The sequence below is a fragment of the Filobasidium floriforme genome (genome assembly GCF_021052385.1).
Source record: "Filobasidium floriforme strain CBS 6241 chromosome Unknown HD553scaffold_5, whole genome shotgun sequence".
NCBI classification, from domain to species: Eukaryota; Fungi; Basidiomycota; class Tremellomycetes; order Filobasidiales; family Filobasidiaceae; genus Filobasidium; species Filobasidium floriforme.
The window spans coordinates 21209-36838 of record NW_025763626.1 but is presented as its reverse complement, the minus strand read 5'-3'; the positions used below and the strand labels follow the sequence as shown (position 1 = coordinate 36838).

General features: G+C 54.1%; 5 protein-coding genes across 5 annotated transcripts; 2 read left to right on the top strand and 3 right to left on the bottom strand.

The window, feature by feature from the left end:
• Window positions 1-1429: 1429 nt before the first annotated feature.
• On the top strand, window positions 1430-3264 carry HD553DRAFT_269448 (uncharacterized protein; the record flags this gene model as incomplete). Its single annotated transcript, XM_046177618.1, has 3 exons — window positions 1430-2250; window positions 2314-2940; window positions 3006-3264. 3 exons carry the CDS (start codon window positions 1430-1432, stop codon window positions 3262-3264), a joined length of 1707 nt encoding a protein of 568 aa, XP_046038307.1.
• Window positions 3265-3350: 86 nt separating this feature from the next.
• HD553DRAFT_348454 (uncharacterized protein) lies at window positions 3351-4806 on the bottom strand. Its single transcript, XM_046183379.1, has 3 exons — window positions 4398-4806; window positions 3784-4319; window positions 3351-3703 (listed from the first exon to the last, which is right to left on the bottom strand). The coding sequence occupies exons 1-3, from the start codon at window positions 4624-4626 to the stop codon at window positions 3446-3448; spliced, it is 1023 nt and encodes a 340-aa protein (XP_046038306.1). The 5' UTR covers window positions 4627-4806; the 3' UTR covers window positions 3351-3445.
• Window positions 4807-4941: 135 nt separating this feature from the next.
• Window positions 4942-8843, top strand: HD553DRAFT_181827 (Vps5 C terminal like-domain-containing protein). The gene is made up of 10 exons (XM_046176961.1): window positions 4942-5384; window positions 5476-6920; window positions 6998-7280; window positions 7344-7480; window positions 7549-7647; window positions 7723-7816; window positions 7881-8086; window positions 8151-8309; window positions 8394-8519; window positions 8589-8843. Exons 1-10 carry the CDS (start codon window positions 5048-5050, stop codon window positions 8661-8663), a joined length of 2961 nt encoding a protein of 986 aa, XP_046038305.1. The 5' UTR covers window positions 4942-5047; the 3' UTR covers window positions 8664-8843.
• On the bottom strand, window positions 8758-11677 carry HD553DRAFT_293262 (uncharacterized protein; the record flags this gene model as incomplete). The annotated part of the gene is made up of 8 exons (XM_046178429.1): window positions 11417-11677; window positions 11273-11344; window positions 10697-11204; window positions 9517-10630; window positions 9165-9437; window positions 9027-9106; window positions 8946-8970; window positions 8758-8878 (listed from the first exon to the last, which is right to left on the bottom strand). Exons 1-8 carry the CDS (start codon window positions 11429-11431, stop codon window positions 8758-8760), a joined length of 2208 nt encoding a protein of 735 aa, XP_046038304.1. The 5' UTR covers window positions 11432-11677.
• Window positions 11678-11956: 279 nt separating this feature from the next.
• HD553DRAFT_348451 (putative shk1 kinase-binding protein 1) lies at window positions 11957-15589 on the bottom strand. Its single transcript, XM_046183378.1, has 10 exons — window positions 14943-15589; window positions 14748-14833; window positions 14197-14674; window positions 13964-14130; window positions 13565-13896; window positions 13386-13508; window positions 13146-13321; window positions 12808-13083; window positions 12530-12729; window positions 11957-12449 (listed from the first exon to the last, which is right to left on the bottom strand). The coding sequence occupies exons 1-10, from the start codon at window positions 15295-15297 to the stop codon at window positions 12063-12065; spliced, it is 2580 nt and encodes an 859-aa protein (XP_046038303.1). The 5' UTR covers window positions 15298-15589; the 3' UTR covers window positions 11957-12062.
• Window positions 15590-15630: the final 41 nt, after the last annotated feature.

Below are 15630 nucleotides of genomic sequence, written 5' to 3'. Positions count from 1 at the left end.
AGCGACTGGCTCGCCGTTGGGGCGACACAGCTCGACCTTCTCGCGATCAAATAGCAATCGATTGAAGAAGACGTCGGCCTCTCCGGCAGGCTCGCCAGAAGCGAGCCGTTCTCCGAAAATGGTTCCCCGAGATCTTGAGGAATCCGATGAGGAAGGACTCGACAACTCGTTACCTGGCTCGTCCACCGCACAAAAGCAGAATCTCAGCGAACTTCTTCGGTCCGATCCTCCTTGGGCAGAACAGGCCAAGGTGCCGATACCGCCTCGGATACACGTCACGCCTGGCAATGCGAATGGATCTGAGCCGAATAGCCTACCTGTATTGGGACCGCCACTAGGCGTCAATCCAACAGAGACCCGGGCGGCTTCTCTGGCGATCGTAGAGGACGTGTTCCAGAGCAAGACGACCTCCCCAGGGACGCGGAATAGACCCGGTGTCGAACCTCGCGAAATCCCAGTATCACCGCCGACCAGTTCCGGTGGGCACGGCAACGCTTCTGATGTCGATCTGAAGCAAGGTCCTCGCAGACGCTCCTCCGCGGCGGAACTGGCTGATTTCTTCAAGAACACGTCACCAGATGGTACGAGCGTGGCACCGTCGAGCGATAAGGTGCCGTCCGTGCCTTCTCGCAAGTCAGACACGGCAGATTTGGCGGATTTCCTGAAGAACACTCCCCCTCCAAACAATGGACGTTTGGTATCATCACCGGAACCATCTCCCTCGAAACCGAAGCCAAGTCGTATCAGGTCGATGATAGCGAAGGTGATTCATAAAGGGCAAAGTTCCGAAAGGGCAGATCTCTCAACTGTCCCGCAGGCGGAAACTCGCGCCCGACACAGCCCTGAGATAGCCGTGCTTGCGACGGAAGAGCAAGCAGAAGAGAACCACACGAGGACTACTGATAGCCCGAAGGACTCTCGTCAAGATTCCGTAGCTGAAGCGTCAACCGAACCCGCTGCAGTCAGAGCAGAGACGGCGGACACAGCTTCGGCGTCGTTACTCGAAGCTCCTGCATCGGGCACAGGCTCTGGAGTAGATGTAGCAAGCGCAACCTCCAGACCTTCTACACTGCCTCAACATCAGGTCCTTGTCTTCGACATCTCCAAGGATTCGGGTTCGGAAGTCAAAGATCCTGCTTTGATTGCCTTGCTCAGGAATATTCTTTCGCCATACTACACTGTCGGGTCAATCTCGGGCCGGATTCTAAGGAAAGAACCATGGGAAAAGACATGTGCGCTTCTGATTGTGGTTTCCGCCGAGTCGACAGTATCATCCGATACGGACTCACTCCTGCGAGAGCGCATCAGCGCATACATGCGAACGGGAGGACCAGTATGGAGCATTGGGCCTGTGACGGCGCTCTTCTGTCAAGCTGGTATGTCTATCGAGAGGAAGATGGTAGACGACGATCTGTTGTTTCCAGGTGCCATGACGTTCCCTGTGGCAAGAAGCCCTGAGAAATCGAAGACCAGACCGTCTCAGGCGACCCTTGCTCCCGATGGCGATGCCAGCCAGAAAGGCGACCTGCTGGTACTGGAGCACACCGCGAACGATCGGATATCCGCCGTCGGCTGGAGGACGAAGCTATGCAAATATGCTGCCTGGGCCAGCGATTCAGCAGCAATAACCAGCGCAAGTGACAACAAGGCAGCAGCGCAAATCAAAACGACCTTGGCTTTCTTCGGCATACAGCCTCTGGCAGCGGTCAACACGTCTCAGTCTCACTGGAAAGGCGTAGACCCAACATTGCTGAAACCGACGCAACCCCTACCGGTTTTCATTCTGTCTCATCCGAAGCTCGCCAGTAACCTGCCCCTTCTCATCGTCGGCTCACCTGAGATCGATGCGAACTCGACCCAGGCTCCCCTGATCTTGCAGGATGAGCAAGTCACCGTTAAAATCTTGCGAGATACTGAGGATACGTTCAACTTGATCGATACCGCATCGATGGGGGTTGATGTACCGGGCTACATGGCAGCCCAGCGTTCCATCGAGACGATTGAAGAGGAAGAGAACAAGCGAAGAGCCGTTCCTTTGCTTCTTGGATCGCACGAGACCTGGCGACCGGATTGGACTCCGTTGTTCGATTTTGGTCGATACTGGTCCGAGCTAGATGTTACGGCCCGCAAGCAGGGTGTGGGAAGAAAGCGGGTGCCTGCTGCGGACCCGGAGAGTTTGGGATCCTGGAGTCTGGGCGACGTGATACAGTATGGGGAAGCGGTCGGCAGTACCCAGACGATGCTCGACCGGTAAGCTCTATCGGAGCGGGATGTGAGAGTCTCGAATCCGGACTGACCTGACTCTATCAACAGCAACCCGATCATGCTGTACGGCCTCCCCGTGCCCTTCGTTTCGATGGCCAGCTTCCAGCTAGCTGGTCGTGGTCGAGGCAAGAATCAATGGCTGTCGCCGGCCGGTTGTCTCCAATTTTCCATCCTGCTCAAGCTGCCTCGAGGCTTTCCATCCAATAAGGTGGTGTTTGCGCAGTATATCGCTGCACTAGCAATCTGCCAAGGGCTTGATGACGATGGCAAGTTGGGCGTACGCATCAAGTGGCCGAATGACATTTACGCCGAGGCCGAAGGTCTAGGTCAGCCGTCCAGCTCGACCGACGCAGTTGATGGGGGGCGCGCCACGGCTCCCAAGGGAAGAGCTAAGCTGGGTGGCATCTTGGTAAACTCTAGCTTTGTCAAGGGAGAGTGGCATCTGGTCGTGGGTTGTGGCATCAACATCTTGAACGATCTTCCGACCACTTCACTTGCTCAACTCTACGAGCTCTCTCACAAGCGCAACGGCTCGGTTGGTCCAGTGACCGTACCGACGATGGAGACCAGTTTGGCGCGGATACTGGTCGCTTTCGAAGAGATCTGGGACCAATTCGTCGAGGACAAGAGCTTCGCTGGATTTCTGGACGAATACACTGGTCGCTGGCTGCACACGTGAGTTGAGACGATGAAGCTGTCTATCTTGAAGTCGACACTGACTTCATCATCACTCCATGCAGCGATCAACCAGTAACATTAACGACCGTCAAGCCTCATCTTCCGCTGGTCATCAAGACGCTCGAGCTGAACAGCGGATTGCTGCGATGCGTACGGGCGTCGAGTGAGGGCGGCGCATGGGGTTCCTCTTCATACGACGGGTATGAAGATCGATATTCCACCTCGATGTCAATGTCGAGCTCTGCGGATCGCTACATCGATCTGCAGCCTGATGGGAACAGTTTCGACTTGATGAGCGGATTGATCAAGCAAAAGGTATAATGATAGCAGGAACCGTTGCCGGTCGTTCTTGACATGATCTAGTCTATCTGAGGAGAATTGGCTCAACTCAGACAAACCATTGTAGTGTTGCGTATAATAATCATTACAGATAGATGTGAAAAGTGATACATGGGCTCAAGGCAAGTCGAGTGGGCTTTGGACTTTGATAGAAGGGTTTTCATCACTGCACGATTCCGGCACTTCCTCCTGGACCACCCTCGGGGCCGACGGCACCCAAAATGTCGATCCCGGGGGACGAAAGGTCTGCATGCGAGTTGCCTTGAGGGAGATGAAGGAGAGGGTGGGGTCCGTCGTTGGAAAGGCCAGCGGCCGAGTTGGCGGTCGAAGCGTTCGCCTGATGGTTGGGCTTGACGGGAGTGGTCTGGGGGCTATCTTGCTCGTGATGGGTTGCGAGTCTGCTAGGGTTGAAGCCACTGGCCTGTATACAGCGAGCATACAGGTGTCAGTCATGCCCAAAGCAGAAACCTTTCTAGACTGAAGGCGGTTCGGGGAGCTTACTACCGAGTTGCTGGCGGCCGTCTGTCTCCCCCAAGATCCTCCGATGTTTGAACTGCTGACGCTCGACGAGTTTCGTACGTGGTTCGAGAGCGAGCCGGAACTCCCAGATGTCGTACCAAAGCCAGAAAAGGCACCTCCCGCTCCGAGCTTGCCAAAGGCAGACGAACCTGCAGCGTTGCCTCCGATGCTACCAAAGTTGGGTCGTTCGTGGTTCCCGCTGGTCGACGACAGGCTGGCGGATCGCCCGTGCTTGTGACCGTTACCCACGACGCCGAATGGTTGTTGTACGGAGCTCGAGCTCGGGTTACCGAACGGCAGCATGGGGGGTTGACCGGCGGGTTGACTGAAACTGGCTCGAGCTTGAGCGGCACCTCCAGCTTGGCTGAAGCTGCCACGGTTGCCACCGTGACCGTGGGTACGGGCGTTGACCGAGTGAATGATGGCAGAACTGTCGGGTCCGTCATAGGGTCGGATGACGGCTGGGTAAGGTAGATTGGCAGGGGGATTCAAGATGAGGGAGAGGTAGGCGCGCTTGGCTACATGGCACATGTAGATCACAAAATGCGTCAGCTCACAGTCTGGACACTCTTCACAACATGAGATGCGTCACTCACCGGTAGTAGCATCGTTGAAGACGGCGAGCGCGGTCACATCGTCGATCCATTTGATCTTGTATCCTCCCTTGTCCTCTGCCCAAGGCTGGAAAGCCTGATGAAGATCTTTGGTCTTGATCTGAGGACTAAAGTTGGTGAGAGCCAGGATCCTGGTGGTAGCGGCCGAGATGGGCTGGCTGGGCAAGGGAATGTTGGGCATGGCAATGTTGGCGAGACCGGAGATGGACATGGTGAACGAAGGTGTCTGCGTGGGGAGAGAGCGACCAGGCGTGTGTGTAGAGGGAGGAGGCAGGTGCTGCGAAGCTGTCGACGTGCGATAAGTGGCAGTAGTAGTAATGATGGATTCTCGAACTTGGAACAGATGAGCGAAGGGATATAGAGGAGCAGGAGACTGATCACTGAAGAGGTGCAAAGAGGTACTGTATAGACCTTGAGCTGGAGAAGAAGAGATATGACGATATCCTCCCCCTCTCCCCCCCTTTTGTCCCGCGTGATGACGACGAGATCCCCGGAGCCGCGACCCTTTACTCATACGACCGACCCATCTTGCAGTCGTATAGTTCGATCTAAAATCCATATACACAGACTCCTCTCCTCCCCACCGGATTGATAATACTTGATCGAGCTCATCTAACGAAACTGTCCCCAGGATGGACGACGAGGATCTCGCCAACGTGCTGCGCTCGACCGCCAACGTCGGCCTGCCAGACTTCTACTCGAACAACGACCCGACACCTCAACCTGCCATTGACGACCCTTTCGCGAACCCGTTTGCCAACCCCTTCGCTTCCGACTCGCCGACTTTCCCCAAGGCTTCTTCTGGGTTCGCTGGGCCGTCGGATACGCTGCAAGATGATAACAGTCCCTATGTCACCAAGCTGAGGGACGATGGCGTTGTCGCGGACACGCCCGGGTTTGGATATAGTCAAGGTCACGACGGAAATTACATTCCAGCTGCGTCCACATCGGGATTCAGAGATGTACCATGTGAGATTTCGGAGACTCGATGGTATCTCTACAACCTCGCTATCTCAGTGACAAGCTAAGACCAACCTTTCCCTCCGATATTCAGATTCAGGTGGTTTCGAGACGCAGCAGATGTCTGCTGATCCTGCGCAGACCCCGTTCGAAGTGCCGGCCTTCCCGACGACACCGTTCGGAACCACATCTCCTAGTCGAGCCGGTGGGTTCACTTCGTCGCAGGGTGGTGCATACACTTCGCCAGGACGACAGTTCGAGGACCCGTACGGAATGCCTCGGTCACCACTCGCTTCGGCACCGACTGCTACCGGGACCACTTCGCCCGCGCGTATCAGACCATCGTCTGATATCCTCGGCTTGCTATCAGAGGAGGACCCGTCGATCTCGTCGTTGAAAAAGGCCTTCAAGGCGAGCGATAGCAAACAGAACAGTAGCGAAGCCAAGGCTGTCCCGCCGGCTGCACCACACGTCTTCAAGCCGGGGGGTAACGCTTCCCGGAAAAAGGTGGGGATCAGTTTCGATAGCGTTCAACGGGAGAGAGAGAAGAAGGAGCGGGAAGAGCGAGCTCGGATCGAGGCCGAGACCAAGCGCAAGCAGGAGCAGAAAAGGCAAGACAAGGAAAAGTCGGACAAGGAAAGGGCCGATAAGGAAAAGGCGGACAAGGAGAAGGCGGAACAGGCGAAACCTGATATTGCGGGAGATGCTGAAAAGCAAAGTGAGGGTGATCAGAGTCGCCTCGAAGAAGCGTCTACAGATCCGAAGCAAGGGCCCGACAAGGCCGCAGAAGAAACTGTGGAGACTGAAGAAATAAAGCCGACGCAAGAGGGAGAGTCTGCACCGACTGCTCCTAATACCGTCCCCTGCGAGAGCATCCTGGAACAAGCCGCTCGAGACGCTGCCTCGCCTACCCCTGCTGGACCCCACATCTCTACTATCGTGGCAGCTCAGATCTTGGAATCCGGTCATCCAGATCAAGCGTCTCAACAGGTCGCTGAAGGTCTGGCTCACCATCAGGACGGACAACTCATCGACGGCGAGGTCAGGCCTGAGCAAGTCGCTTTGCCTCCCAGCGGAATCACCTCGCCTGTAGTAGCGAGCAGAAGGTCGACGCCCACTCCAGAACGGGAACCGTCGTCGCGAACCGATCATGCGGAAACCCAATCGGTCTTGCCTACCCCTCTCGACGTCAACGCAGGTATTGAAACACATTTCCGAGCTCTGGCTCTCGGCGGTTCGAGTCGCAGCGAGATCGAGACGCCAGAAGCAACCTCAGCAATAACGGAATCGTCTTTGCCCAAGAACGCACGATGGGGGCGTGCTTTTGACGATACCGAGCCAGCAACACCGACCTCCCGGATGGATTCACCGTCGGAACCGCTAGGCTGGACAACCGAGGTAACGCTTCCTCAGCCAACGATGCCAACGTCTGCGTATGCTCCGCCATCACCGCCGACTTGGCAATTAGGATCAAGCACTGATGCTCAGGGGCAACCCTCGGGCGCTTACACGCAACCACCGGACGAAACGTATGAAGATCTTCAGGTATGGACACAAAACTAACGGTCTCCAGGAGCTCACGCCATTGAACAGAAAACTGATCACCTGTTGAACTCCCACAGGCAATTCCCGCCGAAGCCTCGGAGTCGGTCAGGTCGCCGACGAGAAATCGTCTACTGACGCAGCCCGTGTTCACAATCTCGATCAGCGATCCAACCAAGGTTGGAGACCCAGTGAGGGGTTATATTGTTTATACCGTCACGACCCGTACAACCTCTCCTCATTACAAGAGAGGCGAGTTCTCCGTACTGAGGCGGTTCTCGGATTTCCTGTGGCTGGTCGAAGCCGTCTCTCACAACAATCCGGGCGTGGTGGTACCACCGATGCCAGACAAACATGCCTTTGGTGATTACTGGTAAAAGGATTGGTCATAATCATTGCGATTGCTGATGTGCTATTTGATCGCAGGTCGATTTGAAGAACAGTTCGTAGAGACCCGAAGATCTGCACTGGAGCGAGCACTGGGCAAGATGGCGAACCATCCCGTGCTTAGCTTGGATCCGGACCTCAAGCTGTTTTTGAGCAGTGACGCGTTTACGATAGATGTGAGTCTTCGATCTTTCAGAGTGATACAGCCTGTCACAAGTACTGATTCACCGCCTGAATGGCATAGGTCAAGCATCGCCGACAAGAAATGACACAAGAGAAACAAAGCGTGCTAGCTTCCATTGGCGGAACCATAGGAGGCCCGCGATTTGTCGAACAAGACGAGGTTTGTTCTGCTTTTCCAGTTACTGTTTTTCGGTTCGGGGTCCCGCTCAATCTGAATCATGTTCGCCTTTTTCAGTGGTTTATCAAACAAAAGCAGTTGCTCGATTCGCTAGAATCACAGATCAAGAGCCTTGTTAAAGCACTAGAAACAAGTTCCAAACAGCGACTTGGTGAGATTAATGAAAGTCCGGAATCTCGGCGCTACACTCTGTCTGACGTCAGCGGTGGGTACAGACCTTGTCAACGGCTTTGCTGTTCTCTCGGAGGCTCTACAGGCTTTGGCAGAGTCGGATCTGTCCTTGGCATTATCGCAGGTGCTACACCGTTTCTCCCAATTGAGCGAAGAAGAGCGCTCTCTACATGAAAATCAGGCCAAGATGGATGTAGTCCGCTTGCTCAACGTTGCAGATGAGCAGCTGCGATTGATAGGCTCGGTTCGGGTGAGTGTGCTAGTGGCTCAAACGTCGTCGACCTACAACTGACAGCGGATATCGGCGCTTGTAGGCTGCCTTTTCCTCCCGGATACGGTCGTACTTTGCCTGGCAGAATGCTCAGGGCGAGGCGAGACGTACGAGGGTGCAGTCGGAGCGCGATCGAGCCAAGAAAGGAGGCAAGTATGCTCCGCATGATCATAATGGCGCAGATGCGCCAGATATCGCCCAGGTACGCCGCCTTCCTGGATATTACTCATGGATGATTCTGAATAATGAATTCGAACAGGCGGAACGCCGGGCGCTCGATGCCCAGTCAGACTTTGACGCGGTATCACGATTAGTTAAGCTAGAGTTCAGCCGATTTGAGCAAGAAAGAATAGAGGATCTGAAATCTACGATGGAGAAATACATAGATGAAGCTGTTGAAACGCAGCAAAAGGTCAGCTCGATTTCGCTTAGGTTTATGGTCGCTCTTTCCGCTGACAAGGTGTATCGGTGGTTCACATAGCTGGTTCAAGATTGGGAAGCTTTCCACAAAGAGCTATCCGGCATTCTTGCTCAACATCAGCGTACCAGTTCATGACCGAGAGGAGCCAACTTCTACTCTGTACTCGCACGGCATGATGATAATTTCCCATGCCACCCAGATACAACTTGATAGCTTGGCGCTGTAATGTTCACATAATCCTACATTTGGCATCCGGTCCTATTTGAGCATGCGGATCTGACCGAGCAATCTCGAGCTCGTTATCCTTCTGTTTCCTTTTGACTTCCAGGGGGAACCACTGTTCCATGAAGCTGTGTAATCACCGAAAGGGTCAGGTCAGACTAGAACGAGATGTAGGGGAGCATGCGCGGGACTTACTGCTGCATTTCCGTGTCAAGAGATGCTGTATGAGATGATTGTTAGCACTTGTACAGGAAACGAACCGATGCAATGGCTCACATCGATCGGCTTGCAGTACAGTACGTGCTCGGCATAGCGGGCATTCCGCCGCCCCCGCCCGTTGCATTTTGGCAAGACACCTGTTGTAGTTCGCACGTCAGTACGACGATCGGAGTCTCTCGCCTGATCCCATCATACCTGACGCAAAACAAATGGCTACAGCCGAGACGGATCGGCTTGAAGGCGATACTGGTACATATGAGACAGGTATAGTCTTCCAGACTCGGCAAGATCGGAAGCAGCGTCTCGGTCAAGCTAGTGAGAAGGACGTGCGGTAGGGAAGTCGAGTAAAACGCCCAGGTCTTCACGTTGCCGTTCGCATCCACGTGGGCATCAAGGGACGACCGCACAAATTGCGGAAAGCCGGTGGATGCAGTCAGCGCTGTCCGCTTATCGTGCTTCTTGAGAATTCTGCATGAAGTAAAGTCGAGACCCTGATGAGTACTCCTCGACAGCGATCACAAGTCAGCATATCATTACAGCGACTTACTTTCTAGCCGCATTGATATTGGCGATTTGGAACTTCTTGAGATCCAGCAATAAAACGTTCAATCTCAAGAATTCTTCCCAAGCTTCTCGGCTTTCTTTCCTCCTAAGAGTACGGCGGTCACCGAGACCGCGCTTCACCACTTCCGAAGCAAACGCCTTGAGCCGGGCGTCCGCTTGCTCGACCGACCTCTCGCCTCTGTCTCGTTCGGCAGATGACTCGAAGATCTGGGCTTCGATCCAAAGCGTAAAGATTTCGCGCCAAACGTAAAGGTCTGACTTGTGATAAGACGATGCGCCAGGTGTATGTGCGGGATCGTAAGTGTTGCTCTCGGATTTCCGTTTACCGGCGGGCAAATGTATATTGCGGATGATCCCGCCACCCTGTTGGGGGATAATCGAGCTCGAGACGAGCGAACACAAATGTTGCACGGCGGTGTTGAAAAGTTGCTGTTGCTTCGCATGGAGCTCGGACAACGAGACCAACGCTTGGCATAGAACTTGGAAAAAGGCGACGTCGGCTGGGAGAGACACTACGATCTCCCTTCCATTTTCCTCTTGCATCGGCAACTCCAGGACGTCATCGAGTGTAGACTGCTCGTCGCCAGCGGGATGGCTTCCGGGATCCAGGATCTTTTCGCTGTGTCCTCCTTCGCGTTGCTTGCCTGACACGACCTGGACGTCAGGTTCATCGTCGTCCAGATCGTCCAGAGCAGCATCACCCAAGTCAAGATCGTCAAGCTGATCCTTGAGAGATTCCATCCCATGGCCATAGGTCCCGTTGGAAATGGCAAAGATTGGAGATGGCGATTCGATAATCTTTTCCAAGCGTGGAGACGAGGGAATTATTCGCCGAGGGACTGCATTCGGATCGCCGTTGGAGTCACCCTCGCTCTCTGACGAGATTGATTCGGTTCCGTGACCCCGTCGAGAGGACTTGGATGATCTTCGCGATTGTATTCGCGAGGGCGCGCTGGACGAATCGTCGCCTTCATCATCATAGTCTCGTCCTTGGGATATAAAGTCGATCGCTTCATTAGTTCTCGACGATGGCGTGACGCTACGAGCGGAAGGCGAAAGGAACAACCTGATTTCAGGCGTCGGTTTGTCAGTTGGACCTATCGTAAGCGGGACGCCATCAGCTTGTGACACAGATTATCTTCGAGATGAGAGCTCTGTCGCACCAGACAAGACGTATTCCGCCTTTACTCGTGCCATTCTCGCCTCGTGAATACCGGTAGGTTGGAGATGTGATTCTTGCTCGTGACTCGGGGTCTGCGGATCCTGCCTCACATCGCCATCGATGGTCGAACTGTGGCTGGGTAGTCTCAGTCGAAACCGCCTACCATGAGATGGTTCTTGCAGTGTATCGACATCGGAACCTTCATCTACTTCGAATTCCAGCTCTTCAACATCCGACTCGTTGCCTGTATCCTGTCCAGGGCTCGCAGTCTGTGGGCGTTGTAGTTCCGCCCATCGCCGCTCTCGCTCTTGATCTAGCAGCGCAGAATCTAAGGTAAAGCTCGATTGTCGAGTTTTGCGCGGGATTGGTGAATGGATGACGGCTTCGCCAGTCGTCGTAGAGATGGTCGTGTTGGGGACCTCTTCGGGCTTCAAGATCTTGTGCAAGACTTCGGGATTGAGTCCGAGAGCTGCCAATTCGTCGGCGACGTCCTTGATTAGCTTCTTCAGCTGTCCCAGTCATGACTCAAAATGAGCTTCGACTCGAAATGTCGCTCGGCCATGAGTAGCTTTCTCACCTTGCGATATTCGATAGCCGACTCCCTCCACTGCGGAGGGAAGGAGTCGGTATTCATGATCGTCTCATACTCCTATCGAGCATATGCAAATGGTGAGACCAGTCGTGGATGGATGGTGTGTTGATGCTGATTTCAACGACGAACCTTGCTATACTTCATCCTGATGTCTACCTAGCGATGCTCGGGGTTGCGTGTGTCTAGCAGCTCACAAACGTTTCTAGTCGATAGTTCCAGTGCCGTCTGACAGTCAGGTTGTTGCAAGGATCATGCTGAGACGTCGAGCAGTCTTTCCAGAGGCATCGAAGTATCCGGAGGCTAGAGATACCTGCTCTCTTACTGAAGAAGCAGCAATGATGATGTCGATGGGCTATGTGCTTTATGGGATGATGATCTTGCACCTTGCACCTTGCAAACCCAGATATCTTTAGCTTCGAGCCGGCGAGTTCGCCGTGTAGCTCACACTTGCCTCCGCTCGCTCCCGGGAGGTCGGGCTAAGAACACGTGCATGCCCCAGCTTTTCGCGCAACCGAACATTCATCAAAGAGGTGATTCCAGCGATCAAGGTCGATCACGAAAGACGACCAACCACAGCAGCGAATCAGCGTGGTGGCAACGCATGCGGGCGACTGCGAGTGAAGGTGAAGCATAAGGGTAATGCAGAATCATGAAACCAGTTCGGACCACCGGCATAGAGCCAAGCACGGCTCTGATATGGTATTTTTGCAATAGCGTTGCCGGGCATGTCCGGCCGATCGTCCCGCTTGCCCAGAATCCCGGTTCTATCGTGATGTTACAACCCAACCCAGCTACTTCTACCCGCGGTATTGTGAAGCCTTGTCTGTCCAATCTTGATACGCGACTCGTCCCTGCCGTGCATGGACGGGATGCCAAAGACGCTCCCCGGCATCGGGCTTCCGGGAGCGTCCATCATGGGACTGTGCAGCGGCACGCTCATGTTCGAACTCGCTCCAGAAACGACCCTACTCCCGTGCATGCCGCCGCCGGTCGGCGTACCGTTCATCCCGTTGAATCCAGGTGTGACCATACCATTGACGGTTCCGGTGATGGGAAGGAACGACTCAGCGTGCCATTCATACCAGATCCGCTTCGATTTAGGGTCGGTCAAGCGCCAAATGTGGACGTCCAGTTCTGCCCCGGAAGGCATGTATAGAGGCTCCTATTGACAGGAAGCGGATCGTGTGAGGTCAGACGAGGCCGGAAGGTAGCGTATGAACTAGACCGCAGGAATGTACTTACCCGGAAGGGGAAGAAGAGCGGGAACCAACTCATCATCTCTGGGCTGATGAGATGCATTCTCTCCGGATGTATACTGAGCCCGATGTTTCCGTACAGGTGCGCCTCAAAATACCCTGCCAGACCATGACACGCTCCCGCATGAGGTATGCGGAACGTCAGATGGGCAGAGCGAGTATTGTGCGAATTTGTAAGTGGTAGGCCTGTTTAGGATTGTAGTTACGAACAATGGGTCGGCGATCCTATCGTCGTGCTGCAATGGCTGCGGGTGTTCTACTCACCAACATCATCCGTGACCATGTCTCGACGAGGATGCTCAAAGCTCCAGCATTCCTGGATCCTGGGGCCAGCTTTGCTCCCCGCCAATGCAGCGTTCGGATCAGGGTTACCGCTCAACAGGTTGACCTGTTGAAACATCACCACATAGGGGGTCTCGAATGCTATCTCTTCCGTCTTGTTCCGTTTTTCCGATTGCAGTCGGACTGCCGAAAAAAGCTTGTTTGATGATAGTGGTGCAAGATGGGCGGTGTAAGAAGCGGGAATAGAGATGCCCTCGGCTATGTTGTAGCAAAATCGTCAACGCGAATCCTGTGCCCGTATCAGGCGAGTCGTGACTGACGTTTGAGATAACGGACGGCGCCGTCTAGACACTCGGGACTAGATTCATTGTCACCGAAACTGCCCAGCAACTCGCTGACCATGATGTCAGCCGGTTCCGGCACCGCTAACGTTCGCATATCGCCATGCATGATCTTGACCTTGTCGCCCCATTCCAATGCCGAGCGTTCTTGTAGTCTACGCAAATATAGGAAAGAAGATCAGCTAGGGATTTCAAGCAAGGGTGGTGGATGGGACGTACGTGACAAAGGCGTTGGCATTCTTTTCGATGGCATAAATTCTCGCGTTGCGTGACGCTCGCTTCAAGGCGTTCAGGCACCTCTGAACAAGCGGCCCTCGTCCAGCGCCGACGACGTAGATCACACTGTGGAGACTTGACATGAGCATTGGCCTGAAAGCGCTGTGACAACGCGATCTTACGTGGTTGCATGTTCCGGACGATCTGTCAAAGCCGCAGTAATTGCATCTTCGTATAATCGATATTTGACAGGATCCGCTTCGAAAGTTTCGTAGGTGGCACTGCTGAGATCGTCCATGAGCGGTTGCAAAGGGGCTTGAAGGTAATCCATATATTGCTGATAGTGATGACCATGCGGCATGATCCCGGTAGCGGCCGTCTGCGGGGCCGTGATGGGCGAGGGCTGTGTGGTTGCTATGGTTTCAAGATGTCGAACATATTGGATATACGCTTGCGCACCTCCGGAGGGGTGTTTGTTGCCGTTGACGTGCGAGAGAACAATGTATGGAGAGAGCTACAGATTTTATTGTTTCAGTACGTGTTTCATCGAGACAAGGGCAGCTTCTGATTCCTGTACCAACCCGAACAAAGCTTCGAATGAACGCTTGACAGGCCTTGCTGAGCACGGGGTAGCCCTTGGCGTTGGGGATGAAGGATTGAGACGGCAAGAATATGATGTCGGTCGGCTCCGCAATCCACCTTTGCAAGGTGGTCAGTGATGGCGGTAACGGGTTGGACATGTCCAGAGCTGGAATACACAGCCGAAACGAGATTAGCGCAACCTCTGACTCCGAGCCGAGATATTTCGACTTACCTAAGCCGAGGCGGGGATGGTAATCGCACACGTTTCTGACGCAGTCCCAGACCTCCCAGCTGAACGAATTTTGGTCTCCGGTACCCACGATCATGCTCTGTCGATTTGATACTTGATTCATACCCGATTGCTGTACGGACGACAAGAGCGCGCTGCTTCCACTCATACGTATCCCGATACCCATCGAGCTCTTCCGTTTGTGCTTCTTGTCATCGTGAGGAATTTGATTATTGTTGTTGGGCTGATGTGAGGAGTAACTGTTGTGAGACCCTGCGTTGTGCAAGCCGAGGTTGGGTCGATCGGAAACCCCTATTCTGATGGCGATTCGAGTCACGCTAGCCTCGCCTCCAAGTTCCAATAGCGAGGCTATCGCACGCGCATAAGAAGGTAGGAATTCTCGGTTCTCTGGCAAGGGTGGAGGAATGACCAGCGTCCGTACATGCAGATGCAGACAAGTCAATAGCTCTTGACGGAGTGCCTGTCGCAAATGTTATCCTCAGCCTCGATGTCACTAATGAAAGACCGGAGTCTGTCAAGTAATCTTAACTGACGAGTTCAGAGTCGAAGCGAATGCCTTCATCGGGAGAGTCCAGTTCGAGCCAGTCCGACGCTAGAGCAATTGCAGTGTCGGCCTCCTCTGTGCGTATGAGATGCTCATGATCAGCCTCGAGCCGTATTAATCGGACGTCCCCGCCAGCTCGACCAGCGCGCCGCTTTCTATATTGTGTATCTGTCGGCTTACATACCTAGTCGAGTAATGTTGAGTTCCGTTCTTTTGAAACCGCCATGCGACCTCCACATCTCGGCCTCCTTTTCGGTCTCCCGCTTCTTGCGCTCTTTCTCGAGCCATTGTCGAGTCGCCGAATTGTCCTTGCCATGATACGAGACTTCATGCTCTTCCTCTTCGTCGACGGGTCTTAGGCAGAGACGTTCCCATCGCTCTCGCCAGAGATCGTTGGTAAGAGGCACACAGATGGCATCATAGTCGTTTTCCGAGGCTTCGTTTGCAAGTTTAGCTAAGGGTGTGTTTCGATCCGCAGTCGAAGAGGCCAGCGGAATTCCACTTTGGGGTATGCTGAGGGCCAATGGGAGTCTGGACATGTTGGCTTCAGGGTTATAGAACGAAGCAGACTTCTTGAGGTGAATAACAGCTATAGGCTACCTAGTTGCAATCGAGATTTTGCTTCACGTTCGCATGTCGAGGATTTGAAGCTAGATGTAGATGCGGCGCCTGTGCCTGTATGAGCGTCGAACGCAACAAGACCCGACAAGATGACCTAGCCGGAAACTCGAAGGGACACGATTTCCGAGGCGCACGACTTGCCAGGTTGGTGGCTAGATCGCGATGGCGAACCCGTTTGACCGGCAACAGCTAAACCAAACGAAGTCGACGTTTCGAGCTTCGGTGAGCTAGGACGAGTCCGTGCCCGCCGT

Bases quoted from the DNA above. Each gene is read 5' to 3' on its own strand.
- HD553DRAFT_348454 (XM_046183379.1), bottom strand. From the start codon at position 4,626: ATGTCCATCTCCGGTCTCGCCAACATTGCCATGCCCAACATTCCCTTG. The intron at 4,320-4,397 runs GTGAGTGACGCA...TGTGCCATGTAG, and splicing joins CTTCAACGATGCTACTACCG to CCAAGCGCGCCTACCTCTCC. The intron at 3,704-3,783 runs GTAAGCTCCCCG...CGCTGTATACAG, and splicing joins CGGCCGCCAGCAACTCGGTA to GCCAGTGGCTTCAACCCTAG.
- HD553DRAFT_181827 (XM_046176961.1), top strand. From the start codon at position 5,048: ATGGACGACGAGGATCTCGCCAACGTGCTGCGCTCGACCGCCAACGTC. The intron at 7,648-7,722 runs GTTTGTTCTGCT...CGCCTTTTTCAG, and splicing joins GATTTGTCGAACAAGACGAG to TGGTTTATCAAACAAAAGCA. The intron at 8,310-8,393 runs GTACGCCGCCTT...CTCGATGCCCAG, and splicing joins ATGCGCCAGATATCGCCCAG to TCAGACTTTGACGCGGTATC.
- HD553DRAFT_348451 (XM_046183378.1), bottom strand. From the start codon at position 15,297: ATGTCCAGACTCCCATTGGCCCTCAGCATACCCCAAAGTGGAATTCCG. The intron at 13,897-13,963 runs GTTGGTACAGGA...TAAAATCTGTAG, and splicing joins TCATTCGAAGCTTTGTTCGG to CTCTCTCCATACATTGTTCT. The intron at 13,322-13,385 runs GTACGTCCCATC...ATATTTGCGTAG, and splicing joins AATGCCAACGCCTTTGTCAC to ACTACAAGAACGCTCGGCAT.